The 27,771-nt window shown below is 48.1% G+C and overlaps 1 protein-coding gene across 1 annotated transcript; it reads right to left on the bottom strand.

Moving 5' to 3' along the window:
• Positions 1-827: 827 nt before the first annotated feature.
• synj1 (synaptojanin 1) lies at positions 828-27,771 on the bottom strand. The gene is given in 32 exon segments (XM_056594821.1): positions 828-1,319; positions 1,322-1,867; positions 3,496-3,773; positions 3,861-3,890; positions 4,040-4,223; positions 4,541-4,581; positions 5,326-5,364; positions 6,952-7,059; positions 7,738-7,914; positions 8,392-8,557; positions 9,194-9,272; positions 10,245-10,457; positions 10,983-11,100; positions 11,870-12,026; positions 12,915-13,073; positions 13,394-13,586; positions 14,030-14,170; positions 14,515-14,602; positions 14,735-14,926; positions 16,392-16,557; positions 18,304-18,456; positions 18,762-18,843; positions 19,098-19,273; positions 19,571-19,667; positions 20,963-21,024; positions 22,511-22,588; positions 24,206-24,289; positions 24,665-24,890; positions 25,514-25,781; positions 26,254-26,340; positions 26,467-26,620; positions 27,547-27,771. Coding segments are annotated over 31 exon segments (5,001 nt in total). The 5' UTR covers positions 26,588-26,620; positions 27,547-27,771.

Raw genomic sequence — 27,771 nt, 5'->3', positions numbered from 1 at the left:
AACTTAAAAGTACATTCATGTTTAAAATAATAATAATAAAATGTTGCAAGTATCGCTACTGCACTGATGCAGTTACCGGCCGATCTCCTCAAAACCTTTAATGTACCGGAGCTGCGGGTCTTCTGCTCAGTGACACTATAGACGGTTAGCCAGTTGGCCACCAGACAGTTAGCCATTTGGAGACAGACGCATCTTCTTGCCAATGCAAAGCCAGGTACGTCATTTTCACCGAGTGAGCTAGCGAAAAACACAAGCGTTCTACTTTAAAAGGGCACTCCCAGGAAGTCCGATATGACATAGCTAGCTGTGACCCTTGCCGGAGCTCTTGGTGTGTTGGATATGAACCAGTGTGTCTGTGACTATTTAGATAATTCTATATATTTACGTGACGACCTCACAATAAGCAAACGCCACGTGTTGGTTGTGGGACAGATATTGCACCGCAGATTACATAACACACAAATGTCTCGCAAATACGAACATTTAGTACTTTATACAACTATATAGACCCGGGCACGTCTGCCCTAAATAAAAATAGACCGTCTTATGAGCCATTCATAAGATCATTTTTGATGTAAAAGGAAAAATAACTGTGATAACTTTGTATGGGGTAACAGACGTTGTGGCCTGTACATTTCCTGTGTTGCCGTTCATTCATAAACACCCAAGAAATATTTCCCTTTTCTTTTATCCGGATTCAGAGGTCTGGTCGATACTCATCTTTAACACCATCTCTTTTGTACATACCTCACTCACACACACACACACACACACACACACAAGTAAACATTTACCCAATATCTATACATCGCTCCATGTGCCTGACGCTAGGAATCTTGGAAGAAGTCGAGGGAGAAGAGGGCTCCGGGCGGCGGCTTGGGGGGCTCGCTGGGCGCCGTCCTGCCGGGGACGGGTGGAGGGAGAGCTGGGAAGGACGGGGTGGAGGAAGACACCCAGGAAGGGTTCGGGTCAAACCCGGGACAGGGCAGCCGAGCCTGGGCTTGGGGTGGCAGCGGGCCGGCGGGCGGGAGGCCCGGGGCCGCAGGCCCTTGGGGGAAGTCAGGGCCGTCGTCGAAGGTGACCCACCTGGACTGGGTGGGCTTGTCCAGCCCCGACGCGGGGGGCTGCCGGCGAGGCGGGAGCGTCGCTGAACGAGAGATGGAGGGTGGGGCCAGGGGCAAGGTGGGGCCCAGGGGGAACAGGGGGGCCGGCGTAGGGGGGGGAAGAGCGAGCGAGGGTCCCAGCAGGGACATGGTCCTTTGCAGGGGGACGGGCGTGGGGGCCGACGGTGGAAGCGCCGACGGAGGCGGAGCCGCGGCGGGGAGGGGATGAGGGGTTGAGAGAGTGCACTAAGGGTGGGGGGCTGGAGTCTGAGGTCAGGGGCGGGGGGCTGCACGGGGGGATGCTGCGGCGGCTGCATCATCAGCGGGCCCCTGAAGGGGTTGGTGCTGCTGGGCCGGGCGGGGGCCGCCTCCCCCTGGGAGGGCAGGGGGGAGGCGCGCAGAGACTCCTGCGAGCGGCTGCGCGACGGGACGGGCGGCGGCGGGAGGAGGAGCGTGGCGTTACAGAAGGAGAAGGAGGAGGAGCAGGACGAGGAGGAGCCGGAGGAGGAGGGCTGGGGGCCCTGCAGGGAGGAGAGCGGGGCGGTCTGGACGGAGAAGGAGGAGGGCAGCGTGCCGGAGGAGGACAGGTGGCCCGGAGCGGAGGGGGGGGAGCGCAGGGAGGAGCCCCTGGTGAGGGAGCGAGTGTTGGTCCAGGAGGAGGAGGAGGAGAAGGAGGAGGAAGAGGAGAGGAGGTTGGATGTGAGTGTGTCGAAGGGGTCAGGCTTCCATTGTGCTTCTCCTTGGATGCCGTTGAGTCCATTAGGCTGCGGAGTGAGAGAGGAAACCATGAGGGGACTGGCGACAGTGCACACCGGAGATTACGCAAGTTAACGTACTCAAAGTAACACAGACAACCAGCCTATAACAAGCGTGTTCTCCGAGAGATGAATGACTATGAGCAACGGTTTACGAATCATAAAGAATTCCTCTTTGAACGGAAAACTGCCAAATAAATCTGTTGCAATTTTTTCTTTTCCTATAAAGCTAAGGAAAAATAAAATAAGAACGCAACATGACGCAAACATACCTGCTGAGCGACTGCATTATTTTAACGTCCACAAATCATGAACGTTATTCAAAGGGAGCGGATCCCGATCCACAAGTCATTGCATACCTGCGATACTCATCACTTTTTCTACTGACGAGAGCAGATATGGAAGGACTATGGGGTGTGTTTTTGTGTGTGTTTGTGTGAGGTGGGTTGAGAAGGGGGGGGGGGGAGACCGACAATAAGCATTGCTCCATTGTTTACAGATTCAACTATGGACCACAATGTAGACTTAAATGAGGTTCATCCATACACTAATCTAATGGAGAGATGACAAAAATAACACGGTACATGGTTACCGAACTTGCGATGGATTAAGGGAACGTCAATAATACACAGAGACGAGAAGATGAGCACAAGGCTACTACAAAACAAGATGGAGGCGGAGGTGGTAAGTGACCGGGGGTATGGTAGACGGGGAAGGGGGGTGGGGGGGGGGGGTCCGGGTCATAGATGGCAGCACTGGACTGTGATTCTATGGTAGGTTGAAGAGTGAGAGAGGTGCTTGTAGTAAATAGATATATACCTGTCACCCTGAGGGCTTCTCCGGCTTGTGTGAGAGAGACAAATGCGTCAGAGCACAGTAGAGAGAACAACACAGAGCGCTACACTCATCGGAAGCAGCAAGGCACAGACTTTACCCCGGATCATTATATTTCTTTAGGGCCGCAAACGATTAGTCGATTCGTCGATAAGTCGATCGACGGACAATCAAATTTGTATGATCCATTTATGATTTACCGATGCTTAAACCAAACAATTATTGCTTGATGCTTCAGAAATTCTAATGTTTGGTTCATGGATCGTTATGAAATGAATGCCCTCGTTTTTTTTTCAGATTAAGCGAGCAATTCTTTGGTCACTGGTAACTTGTGAAGACATTTGCTTTTGAAAATTTGAGACTGTGAAAACTGAAAAATGCAAAGACTCAACTAACATGTTGCAGCCGTATTCTAACTCTATTTCCCCTTCATAAGCAACGTCAATAAATTCTATGCTTCCCCACCATCTGAACGGCAACATCGTGAACGATACACCGCAGGTCGACCGCGAGTATCCACGACCATGCAGCATCTCATGGACCCTTTTCACAGATTACCAACAGTAGGGTAACGTAACTACTCTTTTTGGTTTCGGCCATTTTAACATGGTCTAACAGGTTCCATCGACTTGACACGTTGTGTCTTTACCTGTGCACTGCCATGCCTAACAATCAAACAGAGCCGTAGTAATTGTGATGAGCTACACCTGTGTTGGTTCCTACTGTGAAAAGGGTCTACTCCGGCTGTAGCGCTAAAGCAATGCTGTGAGGTTGCTCTTGGCTGATGAAGCAAGCTGACCAACCTGTCCAGTGGGAGTGCCAGCGTCGGCCTTTGCGGCGGCGGCAGCGGCGGCCTCCGGGGGGAGGCCGTGAGAGGAGCGAGATCGTGGGGGGGGCTTGGGGGACGACAGACCCTGGGGGGTCCCGGCGGTGCCAGCGGCGGGTGGCGCTTGAGGCTGCATGGGCGCCGTGAAGGTGGGCAGCATGGGCGCGGGGAGCTGGGACCGCACTGAGGGCTGGGCCTGGGCCTGGGCCTGGGCCTGGGGCTGGGGCTGGGGCTGGGCCTGGGGCTGGGCCTGGGGCTGGGGCTGGGGCTGCATGGGGGCCTGCATGGCCTGGGGCCTCGCTGGCGTGGGCCCTGGAAGAGGGGGGCCGGCCGGACCGGGGATGGAGGGCGGGGGTCCTGAGGGAGGGGGTCCTGGAGGAAGGATCAAGGTGGTTAGACAACGACGAGGAATAGGAAATACGTTTCCGTGCATTGAGGCCCTAGAGTGTGTGTGTGTGTGTGTGTGTGTGTGTGTGTGTGTGTGTGTGTGTGTGTGTGTGTGTGTGTGTGTGTGTGCTCACCGAGTGGTAGGTCAGTAGGCTTGGTCGGGGGGCCTGGTCGGGGGGCCCCGGGGGGGTTATCCTGGACAGGGCGGGGGGCTCCAGGGTGAACCTCTGGAATGGGTCTGGGTGCCCCGGGATGAGCGGGAGGGGTCTGGCGACCCTGGGCGGGAACGCTGATCACACCGGCTCGGGCTGGAATGTTCTACAGAGAGAGCGAGAGAGAGAGCGAGAGAGAGAGCGAGAGAGAGAGAGAGAGAGAGGAAAGATCATGCATCAGGTAAGGCTAGAACGACCCCCCCCCCACCCCCCCCCCCCTGGTTATTGCATATGGGTCTGGTTGGCGTTATTGAGGGATTTGAGGCTGTGAACATGTCAACGCAAGTCAAATCAATGTTATTGGTATATTTACAGTTCCAAAGGGCCTTACAGGCCTTTGAGAATATATGACTCCTTTGGCGTGATATATTAATGACACCACCTAACCCTGGCCCCCGTGTGCCCCGGAGTGTCTGAACTCACCGGTCTTGGCCCACCTCCGGACCCGGGAGCTCCGCTTCGACCTGAACACACCACAAGAAGGAGCAGAGTCACCATGGGGACGCACACAGGGACGAGGCCCCCGATCCATGCTCAGTGAGAGGCCCGCAGCTGGCCGGGCTGCGGGCCGATGTGCAGCACAAAGCCGTTCCCATGCTCGTGTCATGCACCCGGGGAGTTTGGGGGTTAGAACCGAATTACGGGCGCTTCAACTTCTTCTTCGGCTACTTGTTAGGAGCGGGAGCGGGACCTATTGTTTGCATTCCCGCCACCTAGGCTGGAGTGGTGGACCGGGGATTTATTTTTACATTTTTGTGGAAGTGACTGCTAAACATTCAGTGACGTTAATGTCACCTGTGTTGTTTCCCTTTTCCCTCAAAACTGAATCTCACCAAAATAATGGCGAATTCCGCTGCATTCCGCTGCATATTGTAAATGTGACGCGTGATGTGCCTTGTCCCTGTTACATGTTATATGTGCTGCAGAACAGGAACCTGCTGGAAATCAGTTATTTTACTGAGACAGGCCCGTCTTAAATTGTAACTTTGTTACTTTTAATACTTTCCTGTATAATAAAAAAAAAAATATAATAATAATAATAATAATAATTATCAGTAGATTCCGTTTTTATTGTCCGATTCCGTGATTCCGTCCGCGTTTTCGTTATCGCGGAAATCATAGGGCCCTACTTGTGCAAACTGTGGTTTGTCCCATGTGGTTCAACAAGTAGCGTTAGTCGAGTTGATTTGAGTCTCCTGCCCACTCACCTGCTGCGTCGGGCCCAGAGATAGCAGGGCTCTTTGGTCCTTGGCAGCACAAGGTAAATCAGAACCACAACACCGTTATGCACAAGCCACCACACTAGGCCAGGGAATGCTGTAGCTGCTCTGAACGTTGGCAGTGCACTTGACCCAGGAGAGAGACTGATGTGCCAGAGCTACAGGACTTGTCATGTGCGAGCTGTTGATTGTGATGTTACGACCTGAGTAACAAAAACCTTAAAAGATAACGTATATATTGTTCTTAAATATGCACATTATTTTGGAGTCGATGAATAACTTGTTGCGGTTGCCTCTTGTTCTTCTACAGAACTACACACCGAACTGAGTGATATGACACACATCTTTTCACACACGCCGTCCAATGCAAGGTATGTGTACACATCCCTATGGGACACCAAGGGTACCACCCTGCTAGTGATTTTACAGAAGTGATTTTACAGAAGTAAAACCCCTGGATCTTCCCTAGGCCTCGGAGGCTGGTCTACCTAATCTCACCGATGCAGGACCTCATTTCACCTTCAAACGTGATAGGGGCAAACCCAACGCTTCCTAACACCCGACTGACTAACTAACTAAATAGCACGAAACCTCTACTTCATTCAATTATAAAGACATCAATTGCAATGACGATGCATACAATACAAGTACTAGATCTAAGTAGTAGATACGTTCATATATAAGTAACTATACGTGTACTATGTCTAGCAGCTAGCTAGGGAGTTCAAACACAACACACTGTGCAGTTACCTTCACTGCCTCTCCTCTTAAAGAGCAGCGGGCTCGGACATTCCCCACAGTCTTAGGAGGCAAAGAGGGGACACACAATGCTCAAGGCCAACCACAGGAAGAGGGCATCACACAGCCATGTGGGGGTGGGTCGTGCGTGCATGCGTGCGTGTGTGTGTGTGCGAAAGGTTAAAATAAATCATACAGAGATCAGTAAACCAGCCATCTCAGCCAGTGTCTAAACCACATGAGGAAATGAGTCAATGAAATTGACCAGTGGACAGATTTCACGAGTTCAATGGGAAGTAAGATGGACCAAGAGCACAGTTTGAAACTGCTAACCGCACCTAAACACAGAAGTGAGCTTCCCCGACAGCCCCTTAGGTCGATTAACCCATAATGGATGCCAGGATAGCCTTTATTGACTAAACAATGTAGCACAGTGTCTACTCTACAGTAAGCTACTGCCAAGTACTGTTATCTCAAGCACTGTTTTTATACAAGCACTATTAGCATTAACTTAGCTAAGCGTCTGGAAAACATCGGTGAGCAGAAACTAGATGCCGACACAGAAAAATCAAAAATTTCACTACGACAATGCAAATAGCTAATCCACATTTCCACGGCAGTCACTTTACCTGCAGAGCTTTTTCTAAACAGCATAGGACTCATCATGCCTCCTTTTGGAATGACAGGGAACGAATAGAAACGGTGTGGAAAAAAAGAGACACACATGTTGAAGCCTGCGTGTGAACCGACTACAAACACCGTCTACCAACCCCACGCTGCGCCACCAGACGTCCGCTCAGCTGGCCTGGTTTGCTTCCCCTCTCTAACTAACACCACCCTGGCGTGCTGGTGCTCGCGGCGGGCTTGGTGGGGTACCTGAAGGGGGCGGTGGTCTCTGGGGGGGCGCGGGTCTGGCTGGAGGGGCGTTGGGTCGCGGGGGTGGGGGCCGCTTGGGCTCCAAGGGCTGGAAGTCCCCCGGCGGACCTGGGGGGAAGGGGGGAGAGGGTATAAAACTGGTTACAACCGGTGGATATATTATACATACATTTATATACTTTGTATACATCACCGATATTTTATGAGTTACATTGAACACGCGTTTAGATTATTAGTTGCTATTGGCTTCTTGCGTTTAGCATGTAGAGCCTGTGTATCCATATATATACTTTATGTAACCATAAAATATGAGCAATAATTAAATAGTCCTGTTCACAACAACACACACAACCAAAAGTATCGCTTTGATTACGGTTAACTAGCACCAACGACAAAACACAGCTAGGATAAGCTACTGTGAGGGCTGAGGAAGGGTTAGCTGGGTCGTACTGTGTACACTAAACAGTGACTTACACACTGCAAGTATGAAGAAAACACTCAAACACAGCAAAGCCCACCGGCACACATTACCTGGCATGTCTCTCCTGCAAGGGGACGGACTAAAGCCTCCTTCCAGGACAATCACAAAGGGAACACAGTGGCACTTTAGAATGACCTCTCTGACGCACACACACACACACACACACACACACACACACACACACACACACACACACACACACACACACACACACACACACACACACACACACACCACACACACACACACACACACACACACACACACACACACACACACACACACACACACACACACACACACACCTTGTGTGGGCCGGGAGGGTTGTGCGGACCGGCCGGGCCTGGTGGGGGGGCCCCCTTCGGTGGGGGAGGGACAGGGACTACCTCGAGGGGAGGGGGCCGGGGAGCAGCCCGCGCCGGACCCCGCGCCGGGCTGGAGGTGCTGGGGGAGGATCTCCTCCACCTCCTCGTCCACGTCGCCTAGGGAGAGAGGGAGAGAGGGAGAGAGGGAGAGAGGGAGAGAGAGAGAGACATTCAGTGTGAAGTTGAACGCCCATTGAAGTGCAGCGTTGCTGTATTGCCCGTGTATGAACAGAAACCCAGCGTTAGAGGAGTCACACGTCCAGAGACCTCGTGGCGTAACCGTCAACATCCTGCTTGCCGACATAAGCCCCGAAATATTCATTCAACTCCATTGTGGGACCAGAGACAGAAACAGAACGCTCAAAATGACCCAACCTCATCGCTTTGAGTGAAACAACAATACAAATGCTGTCCAAGTGAAATACAACTACAAGAAAGAGTATGGAATCAGTATCACCGAGATGCATTTGAGCAAACAACGATACAGAGCGCTTAACAACACAGGACTGCGTTCCGACCCGGAACGCTTCTTATCGTTTTTTAACCCCGCCCCACAGCGCCTTCCTCCCCCCCAGCTCAGCGTCTCCGGCTCACCCTCCATGTCGTAGTCGTCGTCGCCCATGTTGGTGTCCTCGGCCAGCAGGGTGGAGCTGGCCGAGGTGGGGATGGCGCCGCAGATGCGGTCCACGCTCATCTCCTCCTCCAGGCTCCTGATCCAGCCGGAGCTCTTCAGACGGATGTCAATCGTCTTGCCCAGCACCTGCGTTGCCAGGCGACAAAATGTATTGCGTTCACAAAAGATAAAAAAAGCCTGTTGTACATCCGTGACCGGAGCCTTTTCACGGAGGTGTCGGCGTAGGACAAACACAGGTGCACTGCTATGTATTGTATATCGTACCACCAGGTGTGAGTGTGATTAGCCGTTACAAGCCGTTTTGAAAATCTGCCTCCTCTGACATCACAAGTGGGCTTGTCCACCTAGATGTATGACGGATAGATGAGCAACGTATGCCAATGTCCACTTGGTAGGCTGGTAGACTGATCTATTCGGCATACTAGGTGGACACGCCCAGATGTCAGAAGAAGCCGATTTTGAAACAGCTTGTAACACCCTTACACCTGATGGTATAATATGTCACGTTATTATACCACTACTACTTACTATGAAGTATTCTTCGCTTTTGTCTTTCCCTGGTGCATAAGAGGAGCTAATTCATAATTTATTTGATGTTATGTTTGACACCTCTTCCTAAGCCTCTCTAAATAGGGTCCATTCATGGTATTATAATCTTGAGTGTTGAAACACGGTCAAGTGTTTAAAACCAGTGTAACCAGAGAGAGTGTTCAATGTTGCTAGGGAGCTGGATGTGCACATAGCCCTGGTGTGATCTCGTACCGTGGAGGCGCTGAGAGACAGGGCAGCCAGGGCAGAGTAACCCTCCAGGAAGGTCACCCACATCTTCTCCTCCACAAACCTGCAAAGAGAACAGAGACAAGGCAAGGACATAAATGGGACTGTTTGGTAGGAGAGATCCGTCAGCTATGAGTGAGGGAAATGTGACGAGAGAATATCCATTTTGAGTTCACTACGCCTGCCTCAGAGACTATTACGATTTAAGGACACTCCCAGATCATTTCTGACCATCAGAGCATCTCTTCCCTGATTGGCTCGGGGGAATGCATCTAACCGGTCAATTACAATTGCATGAAACAGAACTGGGAACTGGGCGTCCTTATGCTTTACCTGCTTGTGGAACAGGTTAACGACTTGTATTCCAAGTCGTTAACTCCCTCTGCAATTAAACTACTAAACGCTCTGTAGTTGGGTATGTGTACTTGTTCTTTGTATGTTACTGTGTGTACAACAAGCTGCTCAAACAAATTGCCCCTAGTGGGATTAATAAAGTTGTATTATTGGAAAGAGCTCCCTGCCGTTCTCAGGACCGCAGAGTCGCTCACTATCTTCCGAAAAAGACTCTAGACTCACCTGTTCAGAGGCCACCCTCCCCTTTCTGGCCACCATTGTACACTGCATTGTATTGTGTTGTATTGTATTGTATTATAGTACTTAACTGTGTTGCAACTGCAGTAGCTGCTATCATGGCTGTAACACGAGGAATTGGTTAGCCTAGCGATTGTTTGTGCTTGCACTTGGTTCTATGAACATCCTTTCTGTACCGACAGCGATATATTGTTGCACTTCTTATGACAAATGTACTTTGTTGCTTTGGATAAAAGCGTCTGCTAAATGCCCTAAATGTAAATGTAAATGTATTGTATTGTATTGTATTGCATTGTATAGGCCTTCAGTGTGGGAGGGAAGTTTGAACTTTTTCTCAACAAAAAGCAGAGAATATAAACGCAGTTATCTGACAGATGACACCCCGGTTGCTGCTTCCTTTGAGATAGTCCCGCCCCCCCCCCCATTAGGGCCCGGCCCCGCCCACCTGATGAGGATGACCTCGCCGAAGGTGCTGAACTTGTCCAGCAGCTCGTCGATGAGCGTGTCGTCGAAGTAGTCGTCGGGCCCCGAGGCGCAGAGTGACACCAGCACCGTGCCGTCGGGGGGCCCCTGCAGGGCGATCACCTCCTTGTACACCTGGTGCCGCGCCTCCGGGTCCACCTCTAGGATCTCCACGTCCATCACCGCCATCACAGGCCTGGCCACACACACACACACACACACACACACACACACACAGAGAGCCATACATGACATCCCCATGTCTGCCCATATATGGTCATAGAACAGCGCGAGAGTTGTATTCATGACGTCAACATGTCTGCCCATATTTGGCGGTAGTGCCTTGTTGAGACGACGCTAACGCCAATTTTTATGTTCGTTATGGCTCCTGATCAGGATAGAAATGTGTTGTATAAAGGCATCGTGTGCCTCACCGTACTACCGCCATCGTTCGCTGGCTCTTACCGCTTCAACACCGGATGTCGGAGCACAGAGTCACACAACTGAATCGTTCATCTACATATGTAAAAGCGCCTTCCTTTAGCATCGGCAAACCGAACGAGAAAACAAATCCTAAAGTGCGGCGAGTGTGATTCGCGCGATGCCGAACGAGGCCGTCACTGAGCTGCGTGAAGCAAGGTGCATGCTGCCGTCGGTGCCGTCGGTGCCGTCGGTGCCGTCGCTCTCCGCCCCCTCAGCCAGTGACCGTCGAGCTGGTTACCTGTGGTCCGAGGTCTTGAGCTCAGCCCTGCCGTAGTACTTGAGCTCGCCGGGGTTCCAGGCGCCGTCCGTATCGTCCTCGCTGGCGGCCGCCGCTCCCACCACGTTCATCTCCTCCGCTGGGGATCACAATCAAGTGCTGTTAGGACGCGCCGCGGAGCGCCGCGCGGTTTGGTGACGTGCGGTTAGAAAAACTGAACAGAAGTGATCGAGGTCAATGAAAATAAGAATCGATTCATTCAAATGTGCTTTGAGCGTAGCGTTAAGACGGGTAACATTGTACTATAAGGGTACATTCATTAATAATAATAATAATAATAATAATAATAATACATTTAATTTAGAGGCGCCTTTCAAGGCACCCAAGGTCACCTTACAGAGCATCAAGTTATCATAAATCGTTTAAAAACAAGACATTGTGGAAAAAAATAATAATAAAAAAATAAATAAATAAAACAAAAACAAGACAAAACAAACAAACAAAAAACAAATTTAAATCTCAGTTAATGCCGTAAACTGTATTAGCTTACCACAAATTAACAGTTAACAAATGGTCTAGTTATCATTAACTGCCGAAATTCATGTGGTTTATCAACCACATGAATATCAGCAGTTAATGATAACTAAAGTAATGGTTTTCATGTCAACTTCGGTATTCCTATACACACCATTGACTAGCCCAGTCACGCAACCCTTTTGCTGACGTTATATAACAATGCTTATTTCTGCATTTACTAATGTTCATGAATGCACACTTAGTGTAAAACTTGCCCTAATGTCCTGAAGGCCCATTAAGGGAGGGAAGTTCGGACACAGTGGTTCCTAAAACTTTTGTAGTGAAACGTTAACGCAGGGCTGACGAAGGGAAGTCGTCAGCACTTCTCTCACCTGTTTTGTCAAAGTTCCACTTCCTCCGGTTCCAGAGCACGCGGTCCGTCCAGGCGGGCGTGCGGCACTTCTCGCTGGTGTCGTAATCCTCCGAGAACAGGTCGTACTTGTAGGTGGGGGCGAAGTCAAGGTCTCCCTCGATGAACCCGCGGAAGACCTGCACAAACACACGGCGCGTGTCGGTTAATGCACAGCGACCCAGCAGACAGTGGAGATGCTGTAAATGTGTGTTTGACGTAGTCCTGTCATAGCCACAGCTGTTGTGCTGGGTGTTTTCCCCCCTGGGTCTGCAACACCCCCTGTCTGTCTCTGTGCTTTGCCTGTCACCCTCAACTGATTACACCTGGCCTGCATCAGCTCATCGTACTTTGGTTCCTTTTGCCACAGTGTTTTGTGGATCGATAGCTCACGGCTGCCTGCTTCACTCCCTCCAGCCTGTAGCTCCCCACTCACCAACCTGCCCCCCTGCTTCACTCCTGCGCCAAATAAACATGCTTATCACTCCAACTCAAGTCCCGTCTCTGTGTTCTGCTCTTGGGTCCAGCAGCTATTGAACCTCAACAGTACCTCCGTCATGGATCACAGTACGTCAGCCTCTCAAGCCATCAGAGAAGTGGCAGAGGTGCGCTAATAGGTTCAGCCGTTTGGAGTTGTTCCATTATGTGTGTGCAGAGGGGACCATAAGTGTTTCATAATGAAACACTTGACCTCCAGTGTGGCTCCGTTGGGACTTCGAGAGCCGTAATCATAGGTGCCGTGTCAAAACAATGTTTGATGGGAGAATATCAGCGCTTATCTCCTTAGTCGGCTCTTGTTTGTACTCTCTTTGAACGTTTCAAAGTGCACTTGGCAGATTCTTATTTGTACTCTCTGAACATTTAAAAGCGCACTTATTTTACATTATGTACATCGTCGCCTTACCATGTTTCATGTTTCCATCTTATTCGGTGTGGATGTCAGCCACAACAACTGAATTTACAATTTGCACATTTCTGTGAATAAAGTCGCACCTCCGGAACCAGTACACTCAGACCCATGACCTCACCATGCCGGCGTTCTTCTGGTCCAGCAGCTGGTCTCCGGCGGTCAGGGCCTCCCAGTTCTGCTGCTTGATGAGCTCCTTCACCTCCTCGTTGGGCAGGTTGATGCGGTAGTTGAAGTCCCCGCACCAGAACACGTAGTCGTGGGAGTACAGCAGGCGACCCTAGGGGAGGAACGGGGGGGGGGGTTAGACCGGGAATATTGACCGGGATTGTCCGGAGTTGGTGTAAATGGCCAGACCAGTCTTGATGTGTTTACACCTGGATCCGCGTTGGAACAAAATTTGAATTTGTATTTATTTTGGGGGGCATCTTCTCTGTTAAGTCCCATAGAAAAACATTGGTTTGTGCAGAAATGTTTATTGTGGGAAAATACTTTTTCCACACGGTAGTCGCTTTGACATGACATTTAATATTTGATATATTTGATGTTTAGTTGGTCAACAATGAAAAGGGGAGTGAGACAGCCCAAGTTTAGGGTTACCATAGGGAAGGAGAGTCTGCGCGTGATCTCATTGTAGTCATCGTTCCTCTCCTTGACCTGTGATTGGCCAGCGGCAAAGTGGGAGCAGAGGAAGCAGATACTGGTGGTGTGGAACAGCAGGCGGATGGCAACGCCCCCTTTATTGCCAGTGGCTCCGCCCATCCCGGTTTTGACTGTATCCACGGCGACATCCCTGAGTCACAACAAAGGAAAGAGAAAACTATTGTCAAGCGATTATTTCCAGGAACTTAATTAAAGCCCATTCAAAACTCTCTCCAGCTTTAATATGACTTCAGCTTTCATAAGAACTATTCAATGCAAAGCCATACCATGTCTCAATTACTATTTTAACTACCGGTAGTTGTATCCAAGTATATAAAAGGTATTGAGTCTTTTGACATCAGAACGATTAAAAAAACGGGCAAATTATAATCAGTATTATATTTCATTTGCTAACGAAAATTGATTGCCAGTGGAAAGAAATCAACAAAAGTTTTAAATATTTTTTTTATATGATGTTACCAATGGTGCCTGATACATAAAGGACCCAAACACTGAACGTTAACTTCCTATGCCAGGCGTGCTTGTATGCAGTGCCGTGTTTACAGCGAGGCGGGGCGTGGCTAGGTACCGTACCTGATGAAGGGGGCGTGTTGCGGGCGGATGAACACAAACAGGCACACGCCCACCAGCTGCTCCGACGCCAGCAGGACGTACTTGTGGTCCCGGGAGATGTTCTTCTGCAGCTCGGCGGCCCACATCTTCTGGTTGGTGGTGCTGAGAGAGACGGTACCATGAGAGGGCCCGGCATGAGCAGGATAGGGACATGGTACGGGGGTCAAAGTGGCCGTTTACATGTCTCGGTCCTCTTCAGATATTTGCTCGAAAGAGAGTGTGTTTTTGTACTTCCTAGGCTGATGAGTGATGATTCCTAGGCAACGTGAGCTGTGTATATGTGTTTGCAGTTCAACCAGTAAACGGAGTAGAATTGTAACAATCATGCAAAACGTTGATCGTAACTAGACAGCTATTCTTGTCAACAAAAAAATGCTTTTGGTTATTATTATCTCCCTCCACCCACCCACAATATAATTTTGGTAGCTTGTAGCGTGGTCACATACCTGGCACTGACTATGTTGCCAGCGTTCAGCTCCACCATCTCCTCAAAGCCAATGGCAAAAATATCTATAGGGGGGTTTGGCTTTCCGTCTGTGGGGTCAAAAGAACAACACGCATTTCAAATATTACCGACGTCCAATTCGTTTAGATTTTACATTTATTATATTCAAATTTCACAAGCTACCAAACAGACAAGTGATTCCGTGCAGTAAAACCATGTACCTTGAAACTCAGGAAGTCCCGCCTTCTTTGGCGCGTCCAGCAGCCAATCGTTGAGGGTCTGGTTGCGGTAGGCAATGCTGCGAAACTGCTTGCCCCCGTTGACGTTCCAGGTTCCGACGCACACACGGATCTGCTTTGGCCGCGTGTACTTGCGGTAGTTCTGACACATGCCCAGAAGCACTCTGGGAGACGCTGCACCAGAAGAGAAACTCAGTTAGTCTCTGTGTGTCTGTGTCTGTGTGTGTGTGTGTGTGTGTGTGTGTGTGTGTGTGTGTGTGTGTGTGTGTGTGTGTGTGTGTGTGTGTGTGTGTGTGTGTGTGTGTGTGTGTGTGTGTGTTTGTGTGTGTGCATGCCTACTCCTGCATATGGAAAAGAAAACATTGAAGTGGATGGAAACAACCAAACATGGTCCACCGGCGCACACAAACACAGTTGGAGATGGTTCAACTATGGATGGAGATGGATGGGAGGGTGGGGGTACTGTAGAGTTGTTAATGGGAACCTCTGTAAGGGGCCAATTACATGCCATCTATTTATACCAAGCACTTGAACAACAGTCTGGCATACTGGGCAATGTGAACACAGGGACTACAAACAAGGTTGAGTGAAACCTGAAGCAGAGAAATCTGGGTATGACCGGTTAGACAAGTCTTTGATCCGACCCAGAGTTTTTGCAGGACACGTTTTGGCAGATTGCCCCTTGTGCTTCTCAGAAATGCCGGTTTAATCCAAAAACAATGTTACGTTTGACAATGATGATATGATAATCTTAAAAGGAACATTTCTGATCAGTACAAACACTGACAAAGCAAACCTTAAACCTACATTTACATAGCACCCAAAAATCACATTTATTTTGTATTTATTTCAGCACTCACTAGTGTACACATTTGCCAGAAAGTCTGTCCTCCAAACCAGGTTTACACTGAATAACTAAAGATGATGACACAACGACAACGTAAAGTAAGATAATCAACATGGTGGGCACATATACCACTGGGGAGGGAGAGGTACCCAGACAGACAGGGTGGTGGAACAAGATGGAGGACAGATAGACAGACGGACAGTCGTCCGTTAGCCAGCCAGTGACCGTACCTGATTGTAACACAGGCTCAGTGACTAATATCAGGAGCGATAGCAGCACAGAGAGGGGAGAGAAGGGAGGGGTTAGCAGGGCTCTCAGAGAGATAATACAAGTAGAGCAGGCAGTCAGTCAGCCGGTAAGTCAGTCAGCAAACAAAGGGCTAATCTAGCTGGCCCATGTGAGCAGGGCCGATGGGAGATTAGACCTCTCGCTTGGTCACGCAGGGCACCGGCCTCTCTGCTTAACGCAGTGGGGAGGACTCAGGGCATGCCCTTCAACCGCCAGCAAGGGCCAGTAATACGCTTGAGTGAGCCGTCAGCTGGTCGTAAGATAATTAATAATTAATATGATATTGAATTTACAATATTGTAGAAGCAAGCTTTATTAATTTAGCTATTGGTGAAAAAAAGTGTAAAATAAAGTGAAATAATTAAATAAAAAAAAGAATATTATATATGTAAATATATGCACACACACAAAATGCATTGGCAGTCGTCATTCATGCAAACAGAACCACTTGAAGAGACCTCGGTGATGTCATCGCAACATGGACTTCCTGGTTCCAGGCATTACCGTAAAGACTGGAGGTGGTGAGCAGCGCCCGGGCCTTGTCAGCCAGGTCGCTGTTCAGGGTGGAGCCCAGCCTCAGGATGTCGATGGCTTCCTGCTTGGAGCTGTCGAAGAAGTTGTTCTGGATGGTGCGCGTCACCGAGCGCGCCCCGTCCTTCAGCTTTCCCACCTGGCAGCAGGCCGAGAGGAATACACTCTTGTTTAATGCTTTTATGAATCGGAAACGTCACTATTTAGTGGAGTTTGCTATCAGAAGCAACATGCAGTGAGCTATTATATTATATATTTCACATTTTTTAGACACATGTCATTAATGGACAGGCTTGGGTAAGGCAGGTAGGGGTTAAAGCCCAAAGGTTCAAACTCCAATCACATTGGGATTCGAACCTTGAACCTTTCAGCTGGAGTTCAAACACCCTTACCAGTAGACAATCCTGCCCCCATGTTATTATATTGTTATTAAATAATGTTGTAAAAATAAAGTTTCACCCAGAAAAAGAAAGGCGGCGGGCTTCCTAAAAGTTGAATGATTGGAAATTAGAACAACTTTTGTGCAGTTCTTATTAAGAGCGAGATCAAGACAATTTGATGAATGTGAAACTGGGTAGGGATGTTTTGCATTCTGATGTACGATTCATTTAATTTCATAAAAGTAGGCCAAATAATTTATTTTCTATTAACACTACGTCAAATTTGCCTTTTCCTGCAAGGAGCTAGTACTCTTAAATGGGTTAAAACATTAGCTCTGAAAATAACAGAATCATCGATTACACAAATTCAAATCTGTTCTGATACGATTGGGAGGATGGTGAAGATGAATATCCTTCATTTTCTCCCAAAAGGCAAACCCTGATCCAAAGTAACAGAGTAAAATCCTCGGACGCACATGACAATGAGTAAATAACCCATCCTGCACCAGCACCATAGACCACCCAAGCCTGAGGTCATCACTCTGCCCTTATAAGGGTTTCCAGATCGTACGGTCTCGCCAGACTATGGGATCTCCAAAGTATCCTATATCCTCGGGATATATAATATATATATATATAAAAATGGTGACAAGAAATGTTTAGTTAAAAAAAACAAACACTAGTACTGCCTAGCTTAGCATGTATTGTCCGATATCAACCGGCTTGCGCGCTGAAATGATGAAGTCACGCAAAACAAAGGCTCCATTCAATGAAACGAAAACAGCGAAGGAGCCGGACATAAGTGACGGCGACGTAATCAGGGGACGCCATCGCTCGGGTGGTCTATCCCAGAAGAGCTCGGAGACCGAGCCCACATCCCCAGTGTCTCCGAGGGGTAAACACTGCACCAGAGATAAGGACCTTTGTTCACGACAACAAGACGAAGACGGACTGGCGCTTGACTTACCACGCGGGGCAGAGAGGTCCAGAAGAGAGCAGAGAGAAAAGGGGCACACAAGAGTTTAGAAAACAGAAGGGGAACACACGGTGCTGCACTCAAAGAGAAAGCACTTCACGCTCATCTCAGAGAGCATGACATGCGGCTGTTGGTTGTCGAATATGCACTCGCTGGGCTCATAGGATGTGGACGTGAAGGAGTGTAACTGTCTCACTACTTTTTGCTCCCCCCCCCCCCCCCCCCACTTGCAAGACCTTCCATGATCCAAGGATATAACATCAGATACGATTATGAGAAGTACTCAAGGATTGCTGTGAGGGAATGAAAAGCAACTGTCAGTGGACCAAATCGAAATGGACATCTTAGACGGTAAGCCAAATCATAAAATCCAAAGTTATTAAAACCTGCTGCATAAGCCTAGCACTTATAACGAAAATATCTAAATTGAGTCTGAATTGAGTTCTGAGCTGAAATCATCGTATAGGCCTTTAACGGTGCTAGTCAAACCAATGCTTAAAAAGGCCCAGTGGAAGCGCTCGGTCAGTACCTTGGCCTTCCCGTCCAGGGCACCCGTGCCGGCGTAGATCTTGCTGACCGAGTCTCCGTTGACGGTCCACATGGTCCGGAAGACCTCCTGGAAGCGGGCCACCAGCTGGGGCTTCTCAGTCAGGCCCATCTCTTCCAGCTGCTTGGGTAACATCTGCCGGCCCGACCACAGGGGGGGGGTGAAAGAGCATTTAAGAGTGCACCGAAAACCTTAACTGTCAGTGGGGTGCCCAGAATCAGGCTGCAGCGCCACCGATAAAGAGATCTGACCACGTCTACTTGATATTTGCTAAGTCCGTTAAGAAGTCATTTCATTTGAAGTTACTTGGAGAGGTAATCAATGCTGACGTTTAAGTGGTAGGATCTAATCGGAGCGCGATACGTTGTCGTTCCCTGTATGTGTGTGTCTGCCCTTTGCTGGGGGTGCGGTGCTCGAGAAGGGTGCACTGGGGGTCTCACCTCCAGGGCAAAGTAGGCCTGGACACTGTTGGTCCTGTCCAGGCAGTCCAGGCAGTTGGTCCGGAGGGTCCCGCTCTGCGTCCTGGGTGAACATCAGAGACCACCATCGTGTATAATTACATGAATGCATTTGTGAATGAATGAATGAACGAATGAATGAATACACTTTTCCCATACAAATTTAAAAAAAACCATTCAAATCAAACTGAGGGTGCTCTCTACAACTAAAGAGACTGCGGATGAGCAAAACAAGGCGAATCCCCCACGATCATTCCCAAAGTCCATTAACCGTTAGCCTATTCACACGAGGCCCCACCCTCTCTGGCGATGGCTCACCTGGCGATGCCAGTCTCTCCAGAGTAGTAGAAGAAGCCGCAGTCGTCCACGAAGCGGCTGACCTGGGGCTTGAGCACGCTGTGCAGCTTCTCCGCCTTGCCCCCCTTCACCATCTGGTGGTAGTCGAAGTTCACCATCTTCACCGCGCCGCCGTGCTCCGACGCCTTCAGGTGACTCTGGACGGGCGGGAGGGAGCGAGGAGGGAGAGCCGTGAGAACGCAATGGGCTACACGTGCACTGGGGGCAACACGCGATGCACACGCATGCATTGCCTCGCTACGGTATATGAATTGCACACTTGTTTGTTACAATTGATTATTTTGTCATTTAGATGAGACTTTTATCCAAAGCTACTGAGAGCAATGACCATTTACTTTTCCATTTGAGTTGATGACAGCGTTGATGTATGGAATGAAAAGCGCCAGGACGAATACGTTAATATCTGATCTATTAACACGGCGGGTTCCACTGACCTGGAATGCTTTGCTGAGCATGTGCTCTCCCTCCTTGCTGCCCAGGAGGTTAATGATCACCTGTTTGCCATACAGCTTCCGCAGAGCACTGAAGTGTCTGGAAAATACAAAGGGGCACGTCTTTGATGTACACATACTACACACACATTAGCATATACTGGTGGGGACACGCATGACCTCTGCTGTCCATTTGGGCCATCATGGAGCGCTTTGTAAGCATGGGGGGGATGAGACTTGCTATGCATTTTAAATCACCAGCAAGATGGACATATATAGCCATATTGATTGTATAATACATTTAAATCGGGCAGTGGGTACAATTTGAGAGTTGCGCGCACACACACACACACACACACACACACACACACACACACACACACACACACACACACACACACACACACACACACACACACACACACACACACACACACACACACACACACACACACACAATTGGCGATACCGTTTCTCACAAATTAGCTCTTAAATCTTACCTCCAGCACCTCTAACATGAAAAGACACGCTCATCTATCAAGACGTTTTTCCAGCCGTTGTCACGGTGAACATCACTTGCAATATCTTGCGAAACATATCTTCGTACGTTTCACAATATCCTGGTACATTCTTAAACCTCTTGGCCCTGAATGCCCAGACAGAGCACGGTACTACCATTGGTACAGCGTCCTAATAATAATCTTCCACCGCTTCATTAAAACGTTTTCACAGATCCCTAAATGAAGCATCTGCGTCTATTGATTGGGTGTCATAGTGGGCGGTGCGCGGGGCACCGTGTCCCGAAGAACCACTGCATCTTGATAACGGACCGGGCTGTCCGTGTGTTACTGGTCTCCTGCGTTAAGCAAACGCTGGCCTCCTCAAAAGGAAAACCAGAGTGACTCAGACCATGTCAAACACAAGGGCACGTCTAGCTCTGCTCACCATGAATCACCACCCAGAGGCCTACAATATAACAGCGCCGCAATCTGATATGCGCTATGTTGAGATGAGTCTTATCCTCACTTTTAACCCATTTAGGAGAAGATCCTCTGTTACATGCTTTTGGTCCTTGGGTTAATATTATGCTTTTCAAAGCAGTGGCGTGAAGGCACGACGTTTGTCCGCCGTCAAATAAACGCTGGAACAACGCAGGCCGTAAGGGCTGGCCCATGAGTCATTTGGGTTGCAAATGGACATCTGACGGAGAGCAGATCAGCAGGGCGTTGGTCTAGCGTGTATTGGGGTCAGTAGCAGCCTTGGACACAAACTTTTGTTGGATACATTTCCTGGCAATTCTCGAGCTGGTGGCTGTTGCAGGGAAGGCGAGTCACAACAGCTCTGGACTGGCCCCGACTGGCCCCGACTGACACACACAAATTGCTTCATGATTACCTTTCAAATGCGGGTGCGTTCGCCTCGAAACCCCTGGAGAGCTTGACGCGATGGGAGCCAACCTGCGAGGAGGAGGCAAACACGGGGAGGGTGAAGGGACACATGGCACACACTTCATCAGACAGCGTGACATCACCTCTTGCAGCGGGCCAGGGTTTGTGCGCATTTTGTCGAGCCACACATTGCTGCTGCAGGGGGGCCAGACATTCTGGCGGATAAAGGCGGATTTGAAGAGCAGCTTTAGGGGAGAGAGCTTTGTTGTGGAAAAATCATACCCCAAAGGAGGCCGGTAAAACAATCAACAAAAGCACGGGGAAGAGGAGGTGATTGGTTCTGAACAAGAACACAAAATGTGTGAATAAGAATAAACCCGTCATTCGCATCATTCAAGAATCCCGGTATTCCTCGGCCCCTCTCTCTATCCCGTCGGCTTTCTCACCGTGTGCATCATCTCCATCCTTTTCATTCACACTTCTTGAATGTTTTGGGTGGTGCCTAAAGTCTTTTCATTGCTGTCTTTATCGGGAGACTGTTCTGTTTCTCTCGGTTTCCGAATCACATCTTCCTGTTTGTTGGGACGGGGATTGGGACCGTTACTAAACAGTTGACACAATGCTGCCGCCATTTAAGTCATGACTTCCCCTTGCCAGCGCTGTGTTTCCCAACACAGTTGTGTCTAGCCCTCCTCTTGCACCCCCCAGTGCGGTCAGAACTGTGTTAGGAATAACAGCGTTAGCAACCCATGAATATTTAATAAATTGATTATCTTGGAGCTGATGGCGCTGCTCGGATTACTACAGTAGAAGACCTTCCTCTCCCCCCCACTCTCATGGATAGCTTTACACAGGTGATGCACGGTTGACTAGGCTGAGAGTATTTCTAAGTATTCTCTCGGCTGAGATGGAATTGGGCACTAATTGACAAGCAGAGTTAGCAAGCATTTCGTGCAACTCGACCTAAGCAGAACTTCTTAGTCCAGAGCTAGACTAGTTTCCAACTTAAAAATCCATCTTTTAAAAATGAAAAAGCGTACCCACCCCTCAACCAAAGGAACAGCTAAACCAAGCGGGAGAGGAAGACGCAAAGCATCTACTTGTAAAACGGGGGCAGTAAAACACTGAAAAACAGCCCCAAAACACATGCAAGGCCAAACCAAAACTATGTATGGCTCAACTTTGGCAGTATCAGTCTACCATGTCTTCCGCCTCTTTTCTACATTGCTGGAACATCAGCAGTGTTAAAAGGTTTGGTGAATGGCTTAGGGGATGGTTTTCAGAACAGGTGCTCACCTGATAAAATATGTCTGGGAGCTGGAGGAAATAAAGAAAAAGGCCCTTTACCGATATCTAACCTCCCTAACGCAAGGCGTTTTGTAGACCTGTGCAATGTCAGGAAAGGTTTGTTTTTTTTGGAGTGGGAAGATGACAGGTAGCTTCAAACTCCGGGCATTGCACAGCACTTTTCTACTGCATGAGAGAGCCATCACCAGCAGAGCAAAACAAATTAGCAAAACATAAATAGAGAAGCGATTGATAGGGGTTGTTGTACCAGGTGGGGGTTTTCATCCATTCCATTAGGTCGTCGATTTTCATTCAGTTGCAACAAAACGCCCTTAATTGACTTTTTCTGAACACACAGCATGAATAGATGTGGTTAAAATTCCACAGGCCTCTCAATGTAAACATGGAATCTCTTGCACACACACACACACACAAATACCAAGCATTCTCCCGGAATTCTTAGTCTTGGCCTGTTATAAAACATTTGATTAATTGATAATAATAATTTATTTCTAATGATTTGAAACATTTCTGAACTGCATGATCTAAAGGCAGAAATTGCATGGTATTTCCACCTCATAAATTCCTAAAATGTACTTATTAATTAAAAAATAATCAATTCATAAATGATTAATTAGCTAACATTTTCACACTAATCACTACAGATTCAAGAGACTCTTAATTTAGGACTCATAGTAGCGGGACTGCAAGACCATTAAAAGTAATACTGTATGTTTTCTTTAGGAAAAATTAAGGGTTTAGCTCTGTTTTCCCTGCTAGTTCTGCCATGTTCACTTGTACGGGAACTTTCAGTTCCCTAACATCCTACAATTGTTTCAGAAAGACATTGGGCAGAAAAATATAAACAATCAAAGGGGTTTGACAATGTGAGTTTAAAGGAATAATTCATCCGAGAAATTTGACATTCTTTGTACACATTTTTCAACAACATTCAGAAATCACTTTTGAAGATTATCTCCAAAACATGTCAGCCCTCATTCTCAGTCTACGAAATAGCTATGATTGCTATCTCTAACTCAAGCTTTTCTGTCTGTCCTCCCTACACGTCCGCTCATCGACTTCACACTTGGCGGGTGCAATCCTGAGGACCAAAGGAAGCGCAGTGCCTAGTGTGAAGTTGTTGGGATGAGCTGTTCTCCGAAAAAGCTGCAAGCAGCAATCACGGAGGCCAGGCCGTCGGCCCGTTCCCGAACGGGCGCGTTGTGAACGGGGACTGCGCTAGTTGAACTTGAATACCGAAACGCAGCGTCCACAGACACACCAGTACTGTATCTCTTCCGCACCTCCTTCCCAATGAATATCAGTTTGGTTTTATAAACCAGCTCAAACTGATAAGATGATCCTGCTTCAGCAGCTTTCAATGTTTATAACACATAACTGCCAGATAGATAGCAGCCATCTTTGATAACACCCCCGGCTAGCAGCTGTCAACTGTTATGATAGTCGGACTGAGCTGTGCAATGGCTTATGGGCAATGTATGGTATTGGAGCTTGACAAATCATCTTAATGTATTGCTTAATGTATTGCAAATGCAACATTCTTCACTTTTGTGTTTTTAATATCAAACCCACAATCGTTTCCCTGGAAGTGAAAGAATCATTTACATCCATTGTCTATCTGAATATGCTTGGTTAAGGCTGCCTGTGTCTTCCGATTATCATCATGTTCAATTAAATCAAATACTTCACGGTCGAGAAGTGTCCTACTACAACAAAATTCACCCATAAATGATAGCTATTTACTTATAGAGTGAATTATTCCTTTACAAATGCAACCAGATGGAGACAGAAGAAAGGCTCGGTAGGAATGCTGCATAATGTTACTGCGGATGATTATTGATCCGTCCCAAACCAACGGCAGGTTAATAATTTATGTTTCGATAAGGCGACATCATGAACCTGGTTGTGTCATTTCGAGATGTAGATTTCTTTTCCCCATTACCTGTATTCCAGGCTGTTCCCAGAACAACGGAATGGACCCGCGGATCTGGATGAAGGAGGAGACCTTGTCGTCCAGGAAGATCACCTGTTTACAGCAAACAGAAGGAGGGCATTATCTTAATTGCAGGGTGACTGAGGGATTGGTTTAACTGCAGGGTGCTGAGCTTGCAATGCCAAATAGAATACAAAAATACACACTAACTCCATGAACAACAGCATGTCTGTTAATCCTAAGGGCTGAGCGAAACCTGTTTTAGGGTGAAAACACAAGACTGAGGAGAGTTCCAGCTCTCGGGCCCTGGGGTGGAGTCGTGTAATAACCATAACAACACGCTAGTACAAAACGAATGCCGAGTGCAGGAGAGCGTGCGTGCACACCCCGACACTACGGTATGTCATCGACGCCGACGGCAGCCATTTTACATCCAAGCGCCTCTCCCCCCCCCCCTCTGCCACTGACCTGCTCCGTCTCAACGAAGTTGGCCACCTGGCCGTCGTCGTTGGTGCCACGCACGTTGAAGCGGGTGCCGGCCCGCTCCGAGCTGAGGCGGGAGATGATGCAGGCCTTGGCCTGTTTGTGGCCGGCGTAGATGGTTCGGACCTCCACGCCGCCGCACATCAGCCTCAGCAGCCAGTCCTCGCAGTGGACGCCGTAGTGCTTCAGGTGCAGGTGAAGAGACTGGTTCCTATTGGTTGACGATGGATCGAAGCGGAGATTGGGGGGTGTTACAGGAGCAACACGAATACACTGCATGCCAATGTCGTTAATGTGATCATATCCATAATACACACACAGGTGCATAAACATGCACGCGTGCACCAAGACACAAACACACACACAGGTTGAGGAAGTTCAGTAAATGACACAGGGAATAGGAAGGAGAAGAGAAGAAGAGAGAAGAGGAAGAGTTGGCTTGCTGAAGTAGGTATGGCTTCGGATCCCTAAACAGCTGCTATACAACACAACTCTACCCCCAACCCAGCCTCACCCCTCCTCAGCTCACTCTGGGCCCCGTTCCAACATGAATGACACCTGGGAAACTGATTTTATCTCTCCATCCTGGATGCGAGTGTGTGTGCGTGTGCGTGTGTGTGTGTATAACACGTGTTACCGTGATGATATTGTCGTGATGTTTGAATAACATAAACTTGTGAACAATAGGAGAGAAAAACTAAACTGAACACTGACTGCTTGGCAATTAGCAATTCAATTGAGCGTTGACATTGCATGCTTAGACCAAAGGTAATAAATGTAACGCCCTGCACAGAACGGAGTCTACTGAACGTTGTAAGAGGCCCTCTGACGCACCAGAAGAAGCGGTTGTCCGTAGTGTCCTCCAGGATTCTGCGGTGAGCGTTGAGGCTGAGGTCCATGCTGACTCCCGTGGCGGACCAGGCAAAGTAGAAGTGTCCCGAGCTCAGCACCTTGCGCACGTCCGCGATGCGGTCCTCGTCGGCGGGGTCGTTCTTCAGCGAAATGAAGTCTGTCTGCGTGACCCTGAAGATCTCAGAGTCCTGCACTTTGCCCACAGAGCTGCATCCCGTGACCACCACCAGACTGTGGAGCATGGAGTCACCTGCCAGTAGGGAATGCAAGAGCATGGATTACATCAATGTACCACAATGGAGGAGGGGGGGGCATTCAACGTTATGGTGGTCGCCGGATGGATCTCGCCCTGTAGTAGCTAAGGTTCAACCATTTGTTTCAAGGATATCTACTGCAGATAGGGGCATTAGAATGACCATGCAAGGGTTGATATAAAACCCTGGAAATTAAAGAGAGAGTGTGGTCTGGGAAGATTACAAATATAAGAGAGGAATTGCATTATCTCCATTCTATAGAAGAGAGATGGCGAACAAATCTGCACCATCACCACAAATTAGGATTAATCTGTTTAAAAAATTACTGTTGTTGTGATAACAGAGCTTTGGAGGTCATGTAAAGGGCAGAAGAAAGCAGCTTTCATTTTTGTCGTTCATGCACTAACATTTAGACAGACAGATAATGTTATAGAGGGAACAGTTTGTATCGACAATGCAGAAACTTACCCAGGTTTAGACGGAGAACCCCAAGAATCCCGTAGGCATCAACCATCTTGGTATAAGTGTTTTTGATGGCTTCCTTCTCCGCAGCCGCTATACATCAACAATAAGCAATGCGATTTTCATTGCGGGTTCTCCTACTATCGAGTGGCAGACCATAACCAAAGAGATATGTAGGGTATATTTTTGTAAAGTAAGAAATCAAGAGGACATTCTTACACAGTACAGCGACAGCTCCAGACTCAAACATGAGGCACTCATCTTTGTTCCTCGTTTCCACTATGACACTATACGGTGGGTCCAGTTTATGGAAAATGCGGTACCCCTTGCTGAAGGCCATTGTTGATCCAAGATAAAATGACCTATGTTGATTCTGATAAAAACAAATACAAATGAATTCATGACAGCACATTAGAGAACGGCAGGCAACCACATCATGTTTCAAATCCATCTTCTGAATGTTGCAGTTTGCTTCATTATCATGCATTGTAGACAGCATCAATTCCGATTTTCTGAACAGAAACCATGAAACAGCTTTACCAAATATGACTGCTCACCAGTTGATGAGGAAGCAGCAGCATATCTCAATTAAACGTAATTTACATTAAACCAGACGATTCTGAGATAATGTCAATGCCATTATATTTACTGTCGTTTATAAACGATAAATAGTTAACACAATGTATAGCTTGCTATGCAGCTTATTAGTGATAATAACCTAAAATAGTGAAAATGGCATTTCTGAAATGCTGATCCGAATCCAACCCAAAAACGTTGAATCATCATCATGTATAAACACAACACATCTATAGATTTTGAAATATCAGCTTTCTCTTCAAACGAATTGAGATATTATTATGCAGGTAATACAGCAGGCCAAAGAACAGAGATGCCAGCTACCTCTCCTCAATCCTCAGTCACGACCTGTTCACCAACAGTATGCAAAGCTAACGTATCCTAGTAGCTCGTTCAACGCAAGATATTGTGTTGCATTGCCATCTAAATAAGACGGTAAGATAAATCAGCTAAGTGAGCACGGCACAGCATGAAGTCTATCCTGCCCGCTAGTAATATCATTCGCATGCCAGTATAATGTATTAGCTAGACATCGCTAGCTCTATGTAATTATGTGGACGGTGATGCTAGCCAGTAGAAACTCGTCGGCTCCAAATGGTTTATCGGCCATTCATCTAATACAAACATCAGCATAGTTCCTGCAAATATAACATTATTTTATTTCCAACGCAATGTTGAAATTGCTTAATTCTATCAGTTAAAGGACGCTAGATTTCACCTTACCGTTTCCCCCTACCGGGTTTTCCACAGATTGCTGTTGGCTGTCACAACAAAATCCCTCCAGTAGTGTTGTCGATGGTACATTCCGACGGTACCACAGTCCACATTACCGTAATACTAGTAAAGTACTGGAAATAAAGGTTCAGTCCAAATAAAGCTCGACCCCAGCATACGTACCTTTATTATATGGTCCTAAAATAGAATAACAATAAGTGCAATAAATATGCT

Source organism: Gadus chalcogrammus, chromosome 7, assembly GCF_026213295.1.
Source record: "Gadus chalcogrammus isolate NIFS_2021 chromosome 7, NIFS_Gcha_1.0, whole genome shotgun sequence".
Classification (NCBI taxonomy): Eukaryota; Metazoa; Chordata; class Actinopteri; order Gadiformes; family Gadidae; genus Gadus; species Gadus chalcogrammus.
This window is presented reverse-complemented; position numbering and strand designations above follow the sequence as displayed.